Raw genomic sequence first — 21,946 nt, forward strand, 5'->3', positions numbered from 1 at the left:
ACAGAGTCCAGTGGCGGCGTGATTTACACCACTTCATCCGACGCTTGACATTGTACACAGTGATGTGAAGCTTGCATGCAGCTGTTCGGCCATGGAAACCCATTCCACGAAGCTCCCGCCTCAGTTTTTGTGCTGATATTAATGCCAGTGGAAGTTTAGAACTCTTCAGCTATTGAATCAGCAGAGTGTTGGTTTTTAGTGCAGCAGAGCATGTTTTACGCAGCATGCTCCTCAGAACTCAGTTGCTGCTGTTCCTAAACGCTTCCACTTTCCAATAAAGCCACTTACAGTTAATCGTGGAATATCTAGCAGGGATGAACTTTAAAGATATCCCTTAGGGTGCCACCTTTGCACTATCACAGTACCACAGTTGAATTCAGTGAGCCCTTCAGAATGAGCCTTTTTTCACAAATGTTTGTAAATGCAGACTGAATGGCTAGGTGCTTGATTTTATACACCTCTTGCAATGGGTTTGATTGAAACACCTGAATTCAATAATTAAAAGGTGTGTCCCAATTCTTTTGTCCATATAGTGTACCTTCAATTGTCTATGCCAAACAAGGACCTTCTCTATGAAATTAGAGAAATGTTCATGGCAGAAAAAAGCCTCCAGTAGTTATGTAACATCATCTGAGTGTGTGAGTGGGATGTGCTGTAAATAGCCCACATAAAGTTGCCTACTGTTTCCCGGAAATTATGTTCACAATGGGGTGAATAAGTTCACATTTGTTTCAAATTCTCTGGAAATCACAGTCAAGTATAAACTATGCAGTCGTATACTTTTATTATTAAAGGAATGTTCTGGGTTAAATACAAAATCTATGGACAGCATCTGTCGATTAGCCACAGAAAATAAATTTGACTTATCTGTCAGTTTGAAAAAATAAGCAAGTCACATTTACACTGGAAATCTATGGGGTGGGAAAACGTTAAAATACACACTGTTACTAATGTTCAGCTACTATTAAACATTATACATGTTAACATGAGACTAGATTGATAAATTCAAATGCCTTGTCCCATAGACTTCCATTGAAAGTGCACTTTACATGCGATTTTTGTTCATTTTTACAAACTAAGTCTAAATTGTTGTTTGTGGTAATGGACATCTGGTGAGGTTTACATTTGCAGATCACCATTGACAATTTTTAATTATTGCAATATTTTAAGCATTGGAAAATTATAATTGCAAACAATATTTCAAATTTTAATACATTCTACTTGTGAAGTGATCCAGTTGTGTCAGAAAACAGAAGTAAAAATATATCACTATGAAATTCATTACAAACAAACAAACAAACAAAAATATATAGAAAACATCCAATTTTGCATAGATCAATAACACATTTACATAAAATATAGATAGGCCATGACAAAAGGCAGCTCTTCAAAAATTCACTTGCCCTTGTTTTCTAAAGAGAAATAAATGATGCATTACAACAGGCATGTACTTTTGGGAAAATAAATGTGTGTATATGTTATGCAACCAACCTTCATGCACATATATATGTACATCTCAGCATACACACACATATCAAATATCAGTCCTGATATTAATAATAGTCCGTAATGCCCAAGTTGCCCAAGATTTAAAGGTGTTAAAGCGGCACTCACCTGACGAACACGACAAACTTTATAAAAATAGTTTATCAGATCAAAATAAATATAACAAATATATTAGTTCACTTCCGAAGTTAATACTTCAAATATAATTCGCCATTATAAATATAATTTGGTCTTGAAAGATTTCAGATAGTTCTGCAGTGAACTCAGGGATTGGGTGTTTTTCACAGTTTAGACGTATCCTCATTCCCTCTTGTTGTCTTCATCCTATTCTTCTGAAACATCTGAAACTCCAACCAAACCCAAACCTCCTCTAGACTGTTTGGTTAGTCTTCTTCAGTGATTCAGCACACCACCATGCTGAAAAAAACTCTTTAAGGTGAGACCAGCATGGTCTATTTTGATGGCTTTAGAGAGGTTTTGGGTACTTGACCAGCAGGCCAACCAGCTAAATCATCTAAACACCTGGCTGGGAGACCAGCTAGACCAGCTCAAACCAGCTAAGACCAGCAGCCTTCACCTTTAACCTTTTTTCTTTTGCAGGGAAAGCAGAAAATATATCATATTTCATGACTAAATCTCATATTGAAGGCAAAAGAATCCATTCGGTATGAGGCAACCTGAGGTTTCCTGATGGATGGAATGACTCCTTACATCCCCTGAGTACAATAGGTGGCTGTTGATTTGCATCCGCCGAGACAAAAGGTTAGCTTAGTTAGCAAACTGGGAGTAGAAGGCCACTTTGACTCGCTCGATTTGATGACAGAGTTTGATGGCGGGGCCGAGCTTAAGGTCCATGCATTCTTGGACTGTAGGAAGGGTCAGCAGCAACAAGGCCTGTCCATCAATGTCCTTGAGAAGGAAAAAAACATGTACGAGTTAGCATAAATATTTTTACCGGTTTTGCTTGTTTTGGTTTGCTTCAGTTACACAATCCATGATAGTACACGTATGATTCTTAGATGTGTATCTGTGTGTGTTTTCATTTGAGATTTTTGGATTGTTTTGTAATCTGCCGTAGACCAAGAACCTTTATTAATAAAGTATTAAGGGGAAATTTCATGTTGACTACAATAGAAAGCAAAGCAATGAAACTTTTTTTATTATTTAAATTATGAAAATAATACAAGAACATAAAATATTAATAAAAATTACCATGACGGTATGAAAATAATAAAATAATAATTATAAAAAAATATTTTTTAAAGTAATTAAGTCTGCAATACTAAAAAAAATCAATCTTTGAGTATTTGAAATCAGAGAAGTAAATAAGAACACTAATAAAATAATTAATATATAATAAAATATATAATATACAATAAATAACATTTCAATTATTAAAATAATAAAAACAAATAAAAAAATCACATTCTTTGACAATTTAAATTTTGAAAATAGTAAAATAATAGTTGAATTAACTAAAGTCTGCAATATTAAAAAAAAATAAGTGTTAGACTTCAGAAAATAATAAAAGAAAATAAGAATACTAATAAAAAATTGTTATAATCTTTAACCATTTAAACTCTGACTGACCTTTTAATATAGCCTGCGATATTTAAAAACAATACTGATAATGATAATAATTTCAATTATGAAAATAATAAAATAACATAAAAACTAATTAAAGAAAATCTTTGACTAAGAAACTCACGAAAATAATAAAATGAAATAATGAAAAATATGCTTTAGTTTAACTGAAATCTGCAATATTAAAATTCAGAAAATAATAAAAGAACATAAAAACGACTTAAAAAAAAAATCAATCTTTGACCATTTAAAATTTTTAACATAATCAACAAAAATAATGAAAAATATATTGTTTAATTAACTGAAGACTGCAATATTTTTAAAAAAAGTTGAATTTAGATCTTTGAGTATTTTAATTAAAAAAAAAAAAGAAAGAAAATATGAATACTAATAAAAAAAAAAAATATTTTAATCATTTCAATCATTTAAATTATAAATTCTTTCAGTAACTGAAATAACTACTTACTGAACTGGAAAATCTGATTTAGACTTTGAAAACTTGATATGAATCAGGCATTAAAAGCCAAAGAAGTGCCAAGTGATGGATAGTCTCCTGTACCTGCTCTTGGAATATCTTTGCTAGAGAGGCACAATCTGTGGACGTGATGAAGTCAACCACATCAGATACACTCCATTCCAAAGGATTCCTCTCTAACACCAGACGATCTTCTTCTTCAAAACTCTCCGTCTACATATGCACATGAGCAACGTTCACTTTAGCTAATATAATTTGACTCTAGGCATTCATTATAAATGAAAGGTATTACATTTAGGGAATAATTCACACAAAAGGTTCTTTACCTTTGTTTGTGTGTGGTTGGCCGTCTGGTTCTGGCTGTAGGAAACAGAGCGTGTGGTTCTTCTGGGAGAGGACCTCTCAGAGGTATTTGGATGGGTCGCCCTGCGCTGAAGAGCAGCACGACGTGGTGGTCTTCCTCTCCTCGGGGCGTCCTGTAACGAGTGGGCAGAGGCCTCCTCACGGAGCGAGTTGGAACTGGCCTCACTGCCCCACTCCTCAAAATCCTCTTCCTCATCATCATAGTAATAATCGCTATCCTGTGAAGACACAGTGGAGGGACAGTGTTACAGTGTATCTTAAGCTCATATTTACCGTTGCTCTGCAAAATTTTGTCATTTGAATAGGAATCTGAAGGAATGGGAATTTCACATAATGACATATTATTTCCCTATGCAGATTCCGGATCAATTACGCTGACCGTTTAAAAGTGTCTTCTCTGTGATGTTTTTGTGACAGTGGACAGTAGACCTTTTTTGCCAAATTTTGCTGAAATTTTGGTAATGTGACTATGCCTTTAACCAGGTTTGATGTGCTAAAGCATCAATATATCATATCTCTTTCATGTCAATAAGAGTTTTTTTTTTTTTTTTTTTTTCAGTTGGCTGGTTTCTGTCGCTTCGCACACTACAAAAAAAAAAAAAAAATCATTTTCAGTCAGTCACTGATCAGCATTTTCATCTTAATTTCCACAAAAAATATCTAAAGATCTTAAGAAAATATAAATTTACTGAATTTTTTTCTTATCAAATAATAAACAAGATAATAAAAATATTTTCATTTAAATTAATTAATTGAAGTCTGCAATACTAAAAAAATCAATCTTTGAGTATTTGAATTCAGAAGTTAATAAGAATCCTAATAAAAATATTAAATGAAAATAATAATGAATAAGCAAATAATATTATTTGACAATTTAAATAATAAAACATTATTTTAGTTGAATTAACTGAAGTCTGCAATATTTAATAAGACTTTTTTGTTTGTTTTAGCATAAAACTAAAATTAAATAAAATCTTGCTTAAAACAAGAAAAAAATAAATAAACTTAAGATACAGTAAAGATATATTCAACATATAAATCTTAATATCTTAAAATTTTGCTTCTTCTTTTATGGATGTTCAGATATTTTTACTGGAAAAAATGACTGATTTAAACAATTATTTAAAATTAAATTATTTTTTGGAGCGCAATTGTTAGCTCCGCCCACAACAAATTTAATTGGACCAAGTACCCTTTTTGCATACAGTAGTTAATTAAACATAAAATATGTTGTGATTGGCTGTGATTTTGTCACTCTGTGCAACATTTTCTGTTTAGTTTGCAGGTGCCTCAAACATATTCTTTGAAAAGCATGCGCTTGCATTTGCATACTTGTATACTTGAGTAGGTTTCGGGAGTTACAATTGAAAGTTTTTGAGTATGTGTTTTTGTCTGGGTTCATGTGGTTTGGCAGACCTGAGGTGACTCTGTGGTGTGGTATCCTACAATAGAAGAGCGCCGTTTCTTCTGGACAAAGATGGCTTTGCGTTTCTTTCGGCGTCGTGCTGGTTTGGTCATGTCACCGTCCTGAGCATTCTCTCCTAAACTTGGGCGACCAACTTTCCTCTTCTTGTAATATGCTACATCAGGGATAAATGTACATATTGTACATACACATACGATTATCGACAGTTAAGAAAAAACTATGTGTAAGTCTGAATGTATCTGTGTGTGTTTCTGAAGAAAATAATACATTGTGCTTGTGAAACGTCATTTTAATTCCAACTTAGAGAAAACATAATTTCATCATTGTAGAGGAATAAAAGACTCACTGTATTTGGTCTTGGTCTGACTGGAGCAGTTTTCAGGGCAACTGTCGGACACAAATGTTGGGCCAAAAAGATTCGGACAACACTGGAGTCTCTCACATACTCGCCGGCAAAACTCCGATACTTGATCTGCTGTTCGAACGACTCTCATTGTGGAGCGATAGCTTTTCCCTTTATATCTAGAAATAAGCAAACATGTTTCACTGAAGTTTTAGTTTCCACTATTAAGAACATTATGAAAATGAAACATTTTACATACTCACCACACACACACGACAGCTAATCAGCTCTCTTAAAACATTATTATGCAAATGAAGGAAAGCACTCTGTTCATTATGATTGCACTATTCAATTCTGTTTGTTTGCTAATTTATCAGTAATATTATTGCTTTTAAACACACACACACACACACACACACACACACACACACACACACACACACACACACACACACACACAAACCTACTCCTAAACCTACCCATCACAGAGAACTTTCTGCATTTTTACATTTTCAAAAAACATCACTTATGATGTATGATTTATAAGCTGTTTTCCTCATGGGGACCAAAAAAATGTCCCCACAAGGACAAGGATTTTGGATATTGCCATCTTTGTGGGGACATTTTGTCCCTGTAACGTAGGGTATTCCTGAACCACACACACACTCACTTATTCACTGGTGTTGGAAAGATTATTTTTAATGAACCTGCTCAAAAAATGATTATCTTTATAAAAAAAAAAAAAAAAAACTTTAATAAAATTGTGATTATTTCTCTTTTCAATTATGCTATATACAATGTATCAACTTAATATTTGTTAATTATAGTTAAGAATAATATGGATTATGAATATTGGGCATTAATAACAGAATTGTTCTAGTATTTATCATAAAATTTGTTAATTATTATAAATAGTCATCCATTACAGTTGAATGATTTACAAACAAATGCAAATTTGCAAAAAAAAAAAAAAAAAATCAGTTCAAAAGTTCAATTCCTTGGCGGATTGGATATTACTAACACACAGAACAATTAAAAAACTCTAAAAAATGTATTAAAAAAAAAAAGATATTTCCACATACAAGCGCACAATTACAACAATAATATCTGATAATTTGTCTTGTGTCCTAAGAAGTTTGCTAAATCTCTTAAAACCTCCCTTTAGGTACGTCTTTGTTTGACTAAAATGATTTATAAATATTTTTGAATTCTACAAATAGTATAAAACCTTTCTTTTATGGTTAGGATTAGTCTGTGTAAATTACTGTATAATTAGCTTTATACAAAAATAATCAATGTCTATGGTATAAACTTGAGCGTGTGTGTTCATACTTGGCTTTCAGGGTTTCCTCCTGACAGTTCCACTGTGGGTCTTCCACCATCTGTAGTTCTCTGAGCACACGGCCAGGTTTATATGCTGAGTTTATTAACATTGTCAGAATCTGCAAGAAAATAACATGATCAGGCTATTTATGCAATGATTTTACATAAATACATAAAAACAAATTCAAACACATGTGCATATACACTACAGCTAAAACAACCACATATGGGAAGTTGATATGAAATACATGTAAGCATGTTTGACTTAAAGCTACAGTCTGCAACTTTTTTTGGTTAAAAATTATCCAAAATCAATTTTTGAGCAAGTACATAATCAGCCAATGTTCAAAACTATCTCCTTACCTTAGCCCGATTCACAACGGTAAGCTTGTAATAATGTTTTCTAATTAGAGCGTTACTGGTAGGTTTCCGCGGGAAATTCGAGCATGCCGTCGTTCGCCTTTGCGTCATAATACACACTAAATACACATAGTCACGCAATGCTGACGTTGTTAACATCAACAATTTGAGAACAAAGTATAACAATAATAATAATTGGCATGGTTTGATGTGATATGAGCTAAGCGATCGTTAGATTTAATTGTAATGCTTTTTTTTTCTCAGTTGGTCAGATCAAAAGTGGCAGATTTGTCACTTTACTTGTTCAGATGACATTTTCCGGTGAAAATTCTTATTTTGGTCACACTTCCAAGAATACAATCTGTGATTCCGAAGTACAGTATCCACCGGTGTGGTGACTGACAGCCACACATTCTCCTCAAAACATTAGATTCATCCGCGCCATGCTATTGCACAACCCACGTAAAGATGATGATTCCGCAAATAACTGCAATTGACCCTTCTCCGGGAGTTTGATTGACAAGCGATCTAACCAATCATAATGCAGAATCTGCCATTTTGTCAAACAAAGCAGTCAGGAGTTAGAAGATTAACCTCGGTGGACTTGAACTTGAAAAATGGTGTGTTCACGAGCCGCTTGAGCTGAGGCGCTACAGCAATCTACCACGACACATTAAAGAGCCAGTTTTTATTGTTCGAATTTCTTAAAAAATTAAACAGTTTGAGAGCTGGGACTTTGTTTAATATCATAAGTAACCTGCTCTGTCTTATACAATACAATACAATGTTTATTTATATAGCACATTTAAAACAACCGAAGTCAACCAAAGTGCTGCACAGAGTATGCAAAACAGAACAGTCAACAAGATCACAAACAATAAGACAATCTATAGAACAAACACTGTAAAATGGATGAGCAGCATTAAAATATAGGATCATTGCACAGTAAGTCAGGAGATGTTGAATGCCAGGGAGAACTAATAAGTTTTAAGAGTAGACTCAAAAATAGACAGAGTTGAGACAGCTCGAATTTGAATTGGGAGACTATTCCACAACTTGGGGCCAATAACAGAAAAAGCATGATCACCTCTGTTTTTGAGACGTGCCCTGGGAACTCGCAATAACCCAGAATCAGCTGATCTGAGTGCTCTTGATTGAGTGTATAGGTGTAGCAAATCAGATAGGTACTGTGGAGCCTGATTATGAAGAGATTTATAGACGAACAATAAAATTTTAAAATCAATTCTATATTTGACTGGCAGCCAATGCAATGAAATCAAAACTGTCTTGTCTGTCAACGTGCTGTCAGTGTCCTCTTTGCTCCGCGATGTATTTTTCACTCTGTGTGGCGTGACAGCGCCATGGCTTGTCGGACAAAGCAACAGTAACTAAGGGGGGCAGGTCTTTGCGTAGGGTCAATTGCAGGTTCAAACAGAGATGACAACAAAGAGGTGAAACTTACGGGCTGCAGCTTTAAGAAAATTTACCGGCCATAAATATTCCTTACCAGAAATTTAGATACCAGTGAAAATTTACAATTTTTAGGTAAAGAAATTTAATAAAGTAATGAAATGTAAAATAACACTGCATTGTCTTCAGTGTTTAAATTAAACATTGATTAACACTCATTAAAGTTACAAAAGTTATTCAGTCAAAAGTGTGAAAAGTAAGTGATTTTTCTTTAACTTTTGTTGTTTGATTAACATTAGGCTGCTGTCACTTTAAGAGCTAATACACGGATCCAGTATACTGATACACATATTGACTTAAGACATAAATGACTATGTTTATGAGAGAGTTCAATTCAGTGTTCTCACGCTGTTTGAGACACAGATTTCTGTGCACACACTTTTTGCACAGAAAATTTCCCACACAGTGTGGAATGAATTGAGTTCCCTTTCGGGTCTTCTTGCGCTTGAATATTTCCATTGGCAAGGCTAAAATTTTCATGACGATGCAGCAGCACTGGCCCATCAACTGTCCCGAGTGTCGTTCACTTTTGTTCACTTTCATGTTCTCATAACATTGCATTGCTAGAATTCATAAACATATTACCGGCCAACTGTGATTGACACCATTTCATATAATCGCCAACACAGATTTTTATTCGCATTTGGCGCTTTGGTGAGTGTTAATTTCAGGCCCTGCATGAAAGTTACCAGTGACATTCTAAACTCAATCAAAAACTATTTTAAATAACATTTTATGTTTATAACATTTTACTTTTATTACCCAATTTTAATTTTGATTAAATCATAAAAATATTTTAGTAAAATATTCTTTTTTCCCTTTCCATTCATTTTAAAAATAAAAAATCTTCATATCAATTAAAAATTTGCAATACGTCAACTTGCAATACAAGAGAAGATTGTACCTCTTTGAGGACAACAGCACACTTTCCGGGCCCTACGGCCTTTGGTAACTCAGCAATTCGGCCCTTGTTGAGATACGGACCAGAGAAACAGCGATGATTGATGAAGAGCTGAGAACAACAGTACTTTCCATTCACCAAACCTAAACACAAACATATAGTAGATTAACCATTGTCTTCACAAATAGATTTTGTGCTTATATTGCTAATATGACATGAATTAAAATTTGCTGCAAATGCAGCAAAGGTCAAATGAAGTTTTTGGTAGAATATGTAGTAAATATGTAAAACCTGTATCCATGGCGATGGATGGGCACAAGTTAAGAGGGGCATCAGGAGGCTGTGAGGGAGCCAACCTAAAAAAATCAATCAATCAATCAATCAATAAACCAAAGTCCCACACGTTCTAGCAACACAAACACAAAGGCTCATGGGTAAAAATGTCCACCAGAGGAGTACGTCTACTCACTGTTTCTCAGGCTGAACAACAGCAATCTTCTTCTGAGGCAGACCTAAAAACACCATACAAAAAACATGACGCACAGGGGAAAATAGGGAAGTTTCAAGGTTTTTTGTGTGTTCTCTGGAAATGCCATGAAATTCTGAGAAATATTGTTTGGTCTACATTCAAGGAGGAGAGTAAATTATACACCACATAAGTACTGTATAAATGAGAGCTGTTTTTGCTGTATTACTTTTGTTTTTTACCATAACCAGTCAGGACAAGTGACGTACAACAGGACATTTTAAGGTTTGTTTGGTTTATATTGCCATCATGTTGCACTGATCTCATAACTATAAAAATATACAGTGCATTCAAAAATATTCAGACCTCTAGTTTTAACAGACCCCCATGCGAATGCAGGAGACCGGAAACGCTAGTTCATGTGAAGAAGTTACAGATATCACTGCATTCCAAAGTTCAAGTTTTGTGAACGCTGACCTGCAAATATCATATCATGTGAAGATAGTAGATCGATACATCATGGCGTGACCTTTAGCCGAATTGAAAGAACCCAAACTTTTTGTATTGAAGTGAAGCAGTTTCTATATTTTTACACTATCTATTTTCACACCAATTTTTGCAGCATTATACAGTCAGACTAAAAGCATATGATTCCATCAGTATTTGACACTTACAGACAGTCTTTTGTAAATGTGTTAGTGGATAGCCGTTTGCTTCACACCAGCCCACAGGGAAGATATCCATACTCTCAACATCCACTATACAATCTGGTAATGGATTGGTCAGACCTATAGACAAAGAAAAAGAAATTGTATTATTTATTTTGGTATTCACTGTTAGGCCGTGTGCTTGAAATATTTCTATTAAATGATATGAAAAGAAGGTGAACATACATGGTTTATTCATTCCTACCTTCCAGTGTGAGCCAGAGAAGCCGACCTTTGACCTGAGTGATACGAGCGACACAGAGTTCAGAAGGCTGAAGTGGATTCACGGCTTCAAGCCACATATCCTTACAGAAGCCCCTGCTCTGAGATGCCTGATCACACGCAACACAGAAAAATAGGTCAGTGAAAAAGCCTCATGTGTCCAATTACACAAAACAACGAAACACAGTAAATGCAAACAAACAGGCTAATGAGAGGGATATACCTAACCATGAAAATAGCTTTTTAACTGCAAAAATTTTAATGAATCACATTTATAGAAGACTTATCACCATTTACATCTGATAATTGGTGTAAAATAAACAACAAACAAGCCTGCAGCCATAGCTTTTATATCGAATCCCAAAATAATAAGTGGAATTTGGCTTTAAAATGCCAGTGCTGGATGCTGATTGGTCAATACAACATTCCAACTGGCCAAACACCCACGATACAGTAACAGCTATGAAGCAAAACATTAGTTAACATGCCATTAATTAACCTTAATTTACATGTCAGGAACTATAGAGGATCCACAGGAAATTTGAGGCAAAATATCTTTTTAGGAGTTTCAATGAAATGTGCTAAGATAATACCGGTAAAAAAAAAAAAAAAAAAGGATTTACAAACAATATAAATACCAAAAACATGTACTTTTATTCTGGAAAATACAGTATTATATATATATTTATATTACTGTATTTTCCAGAATAAAAGTACATGTTTTTGGTATTTATATTGTTTGTAAATTGTTTTTTTTTTTTTACCGGTATTATCTTAGCACATTTCATTGAAATTCCTAAAAAGATATTTTACACACACACACACACACACACACACACACACATATACATATATATATATATGTATACACTACCAGTCAAAAGTTTGGAAACATTACTATTTTTAATGTTTTTGAACGAAGTCTCTTATGCTCATTAAGGCTGCATTTATTTCATTACAATTTAAAATTATGGTTTTCTATTTTAATATACTTTAAAATATAATTTATTTCTGTGATGCAAAGCTGAATTGTCAGCATCATTACTCCAGTCTTCAGTGTCACATGATCCTTCAGAAATCATTGTAATATGCTGATTTATTATCAATGTTGAAAACAGTTGTGCTGCTTAATATTATTTTATAACCTGTGATACTTTTTCAGGATTCTTTGATGAATTAAAAGTTAAAAAATATCAGCATTTATTTAAAATAGAAATCTTTTGTAACAATATACACTACCGTTCAAAAGTTTGGGGTCAGTAATTTTCTTTCTTTCTTTTTTTTTGAAAGAAATTAATACTTTTATTCAGCACGGATGTGTTAAATTGATAAAAAGTGATAGTAAAGATTTATATTGTTAGAAAATATCTATATTTTGAATAAATGCTGTTCTTTTTAACCTTTTATTCATCAATGGATCCTGAAAAAAGTATCACAGGTTCCAAAAAAATATTAAGCAACACAACTGTTTCCAACATTGATAATAACTGAGTATCAAATCAGCATATTAGAATGATTTCTGAAGGATCATGTGACACTAAAGACTGTAGTAATGATGCTGAAAATACAGCTTTGCATCACAGAAATAAATTATATTTTAAATTATATTAAAATAGCAAACCATAATTTTAAATTGTAATGAAATAAATGCAGCCTTAATGAGCATAAGAGACTTCGTTCAAAAACATTAAAAATATAATGTTTCCAAACTTTTGACTGGTAGTGTGTGTGTGTGTGTATATATATATATATATATATATATATATATATATATAATGCTACTTAGTAACAAAATTTACGCTGATTAAGGCTTAAGGTTTATACATCTAATGTTAACATTAGGTAGACAGAAGACACACTGCCAACTTAAAGCAAAATATATATTTTCCCCAAATAATATGTGAATTATTTGCTTTATATTCAGCACAGTAACAATACAAAACATAATAAAGTACATATTGTATTTTTAAAAATTACACTTATTTATATATTTACTTCTATGTTATACTATTCAACCAAAAACAAAATTTATATACTTTAGGAAGGTAATCTCTTGCAAAGAAATCATCGTATTTATAGCCCCGGCATCAAAAACAACAACAAAAAAAAAAATCATGGCATTCATATGGCATTCATAAATATGTATAGTAAAATAGTATTTTTTTTAACCTAATGCGACTATATTCCAAATATAGCGCAGCCTCTTGTACCTCATTGTTCAAATAGTCAACTTTGAACTTTATGAGGAACAGAAAACACAAGAGGGGAGGGGTATTTCTCACAAAAACATAGCAACCTTTTTCACCTTGTACGTGTCAATGTGACCAACATCGCAATGGGAAAACCCAATAGGTGGCACACTGTCATCAGACTTTATCTAATTAACAAGAAATCCCCAAAGCCTCCTTCAGATAACATCAAACTACACACATGGTCATGTGAAGATGAAGCAGCTCTGGGGGAAAATTGAGAGAAAGTGCCTTACGTTTGGAAAACACACATCTGGAGCAGCTTCAGTGCCAGTTTGTTTGAGATAGTCCGCCCAGTCGAAGTCCTGTGACTCAAAACCTGACAGAAAATGAGACATTGAGAAAAACCAAATTAGACAGAAAGATAATAATTATTGTGTACTGTATTTTCCTTCACCCTTAATTACTTTTATGTAAAATATATTGTTATTATTATTATTAATGTTGTATATGAATATAAAATAATATAAATATAATGATAGTGTCATTGGATTTAATTTTTTATATTAATATTTACTCATTTCATTTTTTTTCAATGTTGCAGCAATGCAAATGCTTTAGCAATACAGATACATTCTACACCAATAAAGCACACTAAACTGAAAAAAAAAGTGAGATAGAGGCAAACAGCATTGATAAATCTCTTATTAATGATATGAATTTATGAAATGATATGAAATATGAATTTAATAGTTAAAATCCCATTAGCACAGAGAGATATCACAGTCACTCCCACCCCGTGGCCTCTCCAGTCCAACACCATTCTTCAGACACCACTGGACTGGCAGGATGCCCGGTGAGTCAGCGTGACACACCACAGAAGTGGGCGTGGCTTCCGCAGTGAGGTCATCAACTGTGATCTGAAAGTAGTATTCATTGTAGATCTGCAGATCAGAGAGACATGGTGTGAGACAGAAAGAGAGACAGTATGCCTGATGTCAGGGTAGGTGGCTAGTAATTATAACCTCTAGCATAAGAACCCTTCATCTAGTGTGTGTGTGTGTGTGTGTGTGTGTGTGTGAGAAAGAACATACTTTAGTTACAGACACGGGAAGAATGTGGAAAGGTTCCACTGGTGAGACCATTTCAAGCTTCATTCCCGCCCTGAAGGAGTGAGTGTGTAAGTCAGCGTGATCCTGAAACACACACATACAGATATCAGATGTGAATGTTATCAAGAGCTTTGTGCAAAATGATGCCTCACTCCTCCAACTTTCCCAAAACACACACACACACACACACCTTGAAAACCTCCAGTGGAAGTGGACTGTGCAAGGCTTCAGCTGTGGCTTGATCTAAAGCTTCAGTCCATTCTGAGCTGCTCCTCAAAACACACAGATCTGAAAGAGAAAGAGAGAAACACAAGCTCATCCATCTATCTATCCACCTATTTAATCAACCTACTATTCATCAATCCATCCTTCATCCACCTTCCACCACTCCATCCATCCATACAAGTATTTATTCAACCCACTATTTATCAATCATGCATCATCCATTCAATATCCATCCACCCATTTAACCAACTATCCATAGTTATCCATCTATCAATTCTACATCTAAATCTATTCCATCCACCCATCCATCCAAACAAGTATTTATTCAACTATTTATCAATCATGCATCATCCACCCATTTGTCAATTTAACCAAGTATCCATATAGTTATCCAAAGTTTTCCATCCATCCATCCATCCATCCATCCAGTTAGTAATCCATCAAAGCATTTTCCATCCATCCATCCAGTTAGCAATCCATCAAAGCATTTTTCCATTCATCAAAGCATTTTTCCATCCATCCATCCAGTTAGTAATCCATCAAAGCATTTTTCCATCCATCCATCCATGTTATTCAACCAGCCTTCCATCCATCCTGGTATTTATTGAACCAATTATTTATCAAAACATCCATTCATCCACAATTATTCATCTAACTATCTGACCAACCTTTTAACCAACTATGTATCCAGTTATCCATTCTTTTATCTATCAAAGTATTTTTTTCAACCCAATTGTTATCCATCCATCTTTTCATCCATCCAGTTAGCAATCCATTGAAGCATTTTTCCATCCATCCATCCATCCATCCCAGTATTTATTCAACCATTTATCAATCCATCCATCATTCATCCACAATTATTAATCTAACCATCCTACCATCCTTTTAACCAACTATGCATCCAGTTATCCATCCTTTTATCTGTAAGTATATTTTCAACCCAATTGTCATCATCCATCCATCCATCCATCCATCCATCCATCCATCCAAACTGTTGTAGACCTATAACGCCCATTTCACACTGCAAGCTTGAGCAGCGCATGAGCGTAACTACATCGTCACTGCAGCTGCAGAGACGCGTGAGTATTCACACTGGAAGCGTTTGTACAGCGTCACAGCAGCGGCTCGAAGCTACATATAAAGTGAGCATTTCTTTACAAAGACAGCTATAAATTTGTTTTTATAAGTTGGTCATTTATAAACTTGATAGTCTTGAAAGTTTGTTAACATGGGGAGGTGTACAACATTCGCATATAAACTAACCTTTAAATAAATAAAAATAAATAAATAAAAGCCTCATGTCATCCAGTGCTGCACATGAATGAGGTAAGCTTTGTGTTTTACATCATCTGCCGCGTGCACGTTTACAAGACCGCAAACTCAGCGAAAAAAGCCAGCAAACTCGGGTTTGATTTGGGTATGCTGCAGCCTATGTATCTCTCTGTGTAATAACTAAAATAATGTTTATATATCCTATTTTCTGGCTAGTTTACTTTAGTTTTTTTATAATACACCATACTTCAACCCAAACTGAATAATTAAAAACAAGTTTAAATGGGTAAATCTTCTATAAATATTTTTGAGTCTTGATTTTCTTTTCTGTCATACTCAAATTCTTGTTAAAACACATTAGACATGCTTATTCTGTGCATTTTGAACACTTTCTGTGTGAAATTATATTTATTTTGTCCATCAAAAGTGTACTTTCACTTTAATTGAGCGTCAGCAGAGCAGCAAAAATAGACTCGGTGCCGAAACCCCCGCTTCACTGCTGCTCACGCGACGCTCAAGCGCTGCTCCTGCTGCCGGTGTTAATGCACTCACTGATTAACATGCACGTCGAAAAAAATACGCGCTGCTCACGCTTGCAGTGTGAAACCGGCGTAATATATAATAATTTTAGTGCCAATCAGTCATTTGTATGGCAGATAAGCAAACAATGCCACACTGATACGCAATCAATAAAATATTTTTGCTACTGAAAAGCTACATGATTTTAAAAATGTTATTCTAACACCTTGCTATTGAGACATGTAGTTAAACTAATTGCTTTGCTATCTGTATCATCGCTACCACTTAACACTGCTGAGAGTGACAAGCAGACGCAGGTAATCGCACACACACAATCACTCACTCTCTTCTCAAAATAACTGCTTAGACACAGCCCAAGTCATCAATACTAATTTTAGAGTGACTTTTTTGAACTAGTAACTGCCTGAAAAATGTCTTGAGATAAACATGTACATGTGTTAACCTTGTAATACATTGACTCATATCAATTATTTTATTTTTTTTATTCATACAAGCATATCTGTTAGAAATGCGAGATTATGAAAAAAATTTTTTTTTTATTTATCTGCAAGATTTCCTTTAGAGAAATGTGAATTCAGATCAATGATAATTAGAGTGTGGTAGTCAGACAGGCTGCACATAGAACTTGGCAATAGCGCAATGGAACAATTTGCATACGAAAAGCCTCAAGAAAAATTATGACTATGACTAAAAGTATGACTGTGAACTGCACTGCTTTAACTCAAAACTTTAAATGGAAAATTGAAAAAAGTAGAGGAAAATGTAATACATTTTTTTTAATTTAATGTATTTATTTTAACAAATTTATTTACATTTAATCTCCATTTACTTTAATCTAATAATAAATTTAACTTAATTATGCAATTGAATTAACATTGGCTATATTTTAGTCTAGTTTAGTTGCAAAGTCATTTATACCGATCAAATACAGCTTAATACTCTCACCTGTGGGTGGTTTCATTGATAAATTATTCTCTTTGGCCCATCCCAGGGGGCGGAGCCTGGTGTCAAGGTAGAACATCCACATGTAGTAGGTGGGGTCATTTAATCCAACATAGCTGAGGCATAATCGTCCACCGACGTTACGCTGGACTTGTGCGGCCCAGTACACACTAGGTTCAAAGGCATCACGCACTTCCAAAATACTGCCTACCACGATCAGATCCACTGTGTTTTTACCTCTTAATGGCTAAGATGATAAGAAGAAAGAGACAAAGAAATAATATTCTTCATTTAGGTAAATCATTTATCAAGGAAGTTGCAACTTAACATAGAAATCTTGATTCTGTTGCTCTTTGAATCTTCCTGAGAAGCTTCTGCTTAAGAGTTTGGAAAAATTATGTGATGTGCATAAATTTGGGTGAAAATTTTTGATGCGTTAATTTCTTATTTAGCATTAAATGCATTAAAATGAAGAGTAAAATATGGACATTAGGTGTGTAATTCATGCTTTATCTTTATTTTTTCCCCCATTACTAATATTGTCCTGCTGTCACAGAGAATGGTGTAGTTTTGTAGCGCAAGCCTGTCACATGATCTATTACACATGTCTTACAATCTTGTTTTCATTCACGTCCAATTAAATGTCATATATCCTGATTAAGGCCATTCCAATTTGCTTTTTGCCATAATTCGGTGGTTCTCAACCAGTGGGTTATGACCCAAGAGAGCGTGTAATGTAGCCAATGAACAAAATTATGTTTTTTTTGGTGCATACTATATAATACCATATTTGACCCAGTGTTTGTTTCATGTGATAGGCTGGTAAATCTCACTTCTGCTATTGTTTAAGCATTTACAAAATTGTTAATTGTTAATGTTAAGGACATTTTTTTTTCTTTTTGTACACTAAACAAATAAGTGTAATCTCATTCTCACCCCTTCAAGCAGATTTGCCGGTGCCGTCCGTGAACCTGTGAGCTCTTTAATAAGAAACTCAGCCCAGTCAGTGTACTTCTCTTTAATAGCTGAAATAGATCAAGAAAGAGCAGATAATGAATTTCACACAATATGAATTCAAATACACAGACAATTTCATACTTTTGTGACTGGAACTAATGCATTATGTTCCTGTTTGATAGTATCTACCATGCAAACGACTCACAGGATGAGTGTGTTTGTGTATAATTTCCAAAGAACAAAACAGTCAGCCCCAAACATCAGAGATCAGTGTTAGGGGTTTATATATATATATATATATATATATATATATATATATACACACACACACACACACACACATTTGTTTATTTTCTGGTAAAAAAAAAAAAAAAAGACCCCACTGTACCCCAAAGCACTCTCTAACATCCACATATTTACAAATATGCCATTTAATGGACCTCTCTCAAACATCTTGCTACTTCCTTCCTTCCCCATGGTGACAGCCACATAAATTATTCATATATTCATTACGAATGTATATAACGAGAAGTCAGTTTCTGCGTTTCAGTGTCTAAACAGACACAAACATCCCGCTTTCTGCATAATTCTACATGGTACCTCCACAGAGAGAAGTGCTAGTTAGTTATGTGTTAGTGAAGAACAACAACACATTAATCACGACGAGTTGTGCATCGTTTGCATAAACTGTATGTTTGCATCAGCAGAATTCACACTGCTGAAGTTTAGGCGGCCAGCATGGTTGTTGACTGTTAGCTTGACTCTAAGAGCTAAATACTGTCTCTGTCCTGTTACGTCACAACTGCTTCACTCAATAACACATGACACCACTCATGAGGGTGTGAGCCCTGCCCTGACAGAAGATTTGAGTAAACAAAGACAGAGAGAGAGAGAGAGAGAGAGAGAGAGAGAGAGAGAGAGAGAGATGGGGTATTAACAATTGGATTTTCTTGTATGTAAAGGCTCAAAATAAAATGCAATACCAGTTTTTTTGATGGGCTATACTGCACCATTATGCAAGAATGTGCATGATCATTTTATATTTATTATTTCAGGCCAATAACCCTATTGATGTAATAATATCATTTTTGTAAATCATCTTTTTGTTGAAGAGGATTAAATTACAAGAACTTTCATCTTACTGAGATGTTTTACCAATAAACAAAATAAGTATCAACAGAAGAAGTACAAAAAAAAAGTTCTTAACCAATATTGTGGACTTGTTTTCCAGTAAATAGCTACAAATCCTTAAAATTAGATCAAATTTACCAGAAAAGCAAAACTGCAAAAGATTTTCAGAGAATGTATCATGATACAATTATTATACAATTATTACATAATTATTATATGATTATTACATAATTATTACAATTATTTAGGCTTGTTCCATTGGTAAAATTGGTATTCGCAACACATTTTACTTCCATAATGCCCAAGTAAAACAGGATATTTGTTGGGGATTGTCTGCCTTTAAGCTTGATGTACACTTTAAATTCATCACACTTTTTTTTATAACACGTTTGATCATCAAATAGTTTGGGCGTTTCCATTTAAACAGGACCCATTTCAATTAATCTGTTCATTATATAAAGCAATCGAGTCTCTTGAGAAAATTTGGACAAAACCGCTCAATTCCTATAGATTAGTTTTACGATCTCTTTATTATCTATGCTTATCTTTATTACATTTCCATTTAAATAGGATGAGTATTTCTCTCTTTCTCTCTTATTTTAGCGCACTGGTTGCCTACTAACTGTCTAACTAGTAACAACCAACAGCTAATGACTGTGATTGCTTTTTAAATGCTTATTTTAAAAACATTTCTTACTACAACTTTATTGCTTAAAGGTTGTTTTTTAAATACCAGAGATATCAGTTATATTTCAATATATATTTCTATCTATCAACTTTGTCTCAGATGTTTCTTCTAAAATTATTTAGTTGTTTGATTTTATACTAAGATTACTGACTTTGGATTACAGACTTACATTTGCAGATATGGCCACACTTTGAGACATTAACAAGATCAATTGAAACTCCAGAGTTTGAGACTACAGAGATCTTTTTGTTTGTTTGTTTGTTTGCTCTTTTAAAGCTCTTTTCAGTCTACACAGTAGCTCCAAAGTGCTGTACATTGCAAATAGCACATAGGACAATAGCAAAATAGTACATAGCAAACAATAAGTACAACAATAAAACAATCTTATGATAGCAAGAGAGCATAGATATGGCTTTAGATGACCTTTAAAAATATTAAGTGTTGGAGAAGATCTCAAAAGGCAAGTTGTTCTATAATCTTGGACCAGCAACAGAAAAAGCACACCCTTCAGTTTAAGATGCACCCAGGAGATCCTTAAAAGGATAGTTCAGCCAAAAATGAAAATTAATTACTCATCCTCATGACATTCCAAACCCATAAGACTTTCGAATAAAAATATTCGTTCATCTTCAGAACACAAATGAAGAAAGATGAAATCTGAGAGCTTTCTGTCCCTCCATAGACAAACTGAATAACTTTCTGTCCCTCCAAACTACCACTTTGACGCTTTAAAAAGTTCTAGCTGAACTGAATGACAAATCATCAGTACAGTCTCTTCAGAACATTTGGACTAAACTGCTCAATTCATATAGATTAGTTTTACGATCTCTTGAAGCGTCAAAGTGGTAGTTGCTTAGCTGTCAATAGAGGGGCAGAAAGCTCTCAGATTTCATCAAAAAGATCTTCATTTGCATTTTGAAGATGAACAAAAGTCTTATAGGTTAAAGGCGACACGAGGGTGAGTAATTAATGACAGAATTTTCATTTTTTTGGTGAACTATCCCTTTAAGGGTAGTTTGTTTGATGATCTTAACATTAAGCCTGAGTTATAGGGCTTAATAAGCTCAGCTATATATTCTGAAACCACTCTGTAGACAGCTTTAAAAAAATATATCAAGATTTTGTATTGAATCCTGTGTTGGAATGGTAGTCAACGTAATGTGGCTAACAAAGGAGTAACATGATCAGTCTTTCTAGCATTCATAGGCATCCTTGCAGCAGCATCCTGTGCTGTGCTAACTGCTGATGTGCAATATGTGCAAGTTCCAAAGTAAATGGCATTACAATAATCTAAATGAGAAAAGATAAAAGCATGTATTACTCTTTCTTGGCCACTGGTTAAAAAGATCAGGAGAAACATCTGATTTGTTACTTTTCTTTCCTGTGACTTTGTAACTATGACTTCAATCCTACAAGAGATTTTGTAGATATTTCTAAATGTAAATATATGTTGCAGAGTTTACTTAAAATCCCTTGTGGCACATTTTCTTAAGTTGCTTTTGACTGCACAGACTTGTTCGGATCAAATAAATAAATGCATAATTTACAACAACTCAAAGAGACACATGAGCCGCTTTGCGTTTCCTCTTTTCTGCACTAGAGAGTCTCTATGCAAATATTCATTATGCAAAAGCAGATTTGCATATCTACCAACAACTCTTCTGTAAACAGCGGGCCAGATTTAAAGAGTTTTTCTCGCTCATGTAATCAAGGCAATTATTCAAGAGAGGAAGGGGAACAAAAC

At 34.1% G+C, this 21,946-nt stretch overlaps 1 protein-coding gene across 2 annotated transcripts in view; it reads right to left on the minus strand.

The window, feature by feature from the left end:
- Nucleotides 1-760: 760 nt before the first annotated feature.
- The window catches only part of sfmbt2 (Scm like with four mbt domains 2), a 45,766-nt gene continuing 24,580 nt past the window's right edge, over nt 761-21,946 (minus strand). For both annotated transcript variants that reach the window (XM_051891143.1, XM_051891142.1), the window contains 17 exons: nt 18,363-18,451; nt 17,430-17,673; nt 14,638-14,735; nt 14,430-14,531; nt 14,132-14,279; nt 13,632-13,714; nt 11,130-11,256; nt 10,892-11,005; nt 10,221-10,263; nt 10,043-10,107; nt 9,755-9,894; nt 7,030-7,139; nt 5,701-5,876; nt 5,345-5,508; nt 3,892-4,146; nt 3,650-3,778; nt 761-2,415 (listed from right to left, as the gene is read on the minus strand). In XM_051891143.1, the coding sequence (XP_051747103.1) occupies nt 2,275-2,415; nt 3,650-3,778; nt 3,892-4,146; nt 5,345-5,508; nt 5,701-5,876; nt 7,030-7,139; nt 9,755-9,894; nt 10,043-10,107; nt 10,221-10,263; nt 10,892-11,005; nt 11,130-11,256; nt 13,632-13,714; nt 14,132-14,279; nt 14,430-14,531; nt 14,638-14,735; nt 17,430-17,673; nt 18,363-18,451 (2,228 nt within the window). In that variant the 3' untranslated portion in view covers nt 761-2,274. The remainder of the gene's footprint in view (nt 2,416-3,649; nt 3,779-3,891; nt 4,147-5,344; nt 5,509-5,700; nt 5,877-7,029; nt 7,140-9,754; nt 9,895-10,042; nt 10,108-10,220; nt 10,264-10,891; nt 11,006-11,129; nt 11,257-13,631; nt 13,715-14,131; nt 14,280-14,429; nt 14,532-14,637; nt 14,736-17,429; nt 17,674-18,362; nt 18,452-21,946) is intronic.

This window comes from Ctenopharyngodon idella, chromosome 4, assembly GCF_019924925.1.
Source record: "Ctenopharyngodon idella isolate HZGC_01 chromosome 4, HZGC01, whole genome shotgun sequence".
Classification (NCBI taxonomy): Eukaryota; Metazoa; Chordata; class Actinopteri; order Cypriniformes; family Xenocyprididae; genus Ctenopharyngodon; species Ctenopharyngodon idella.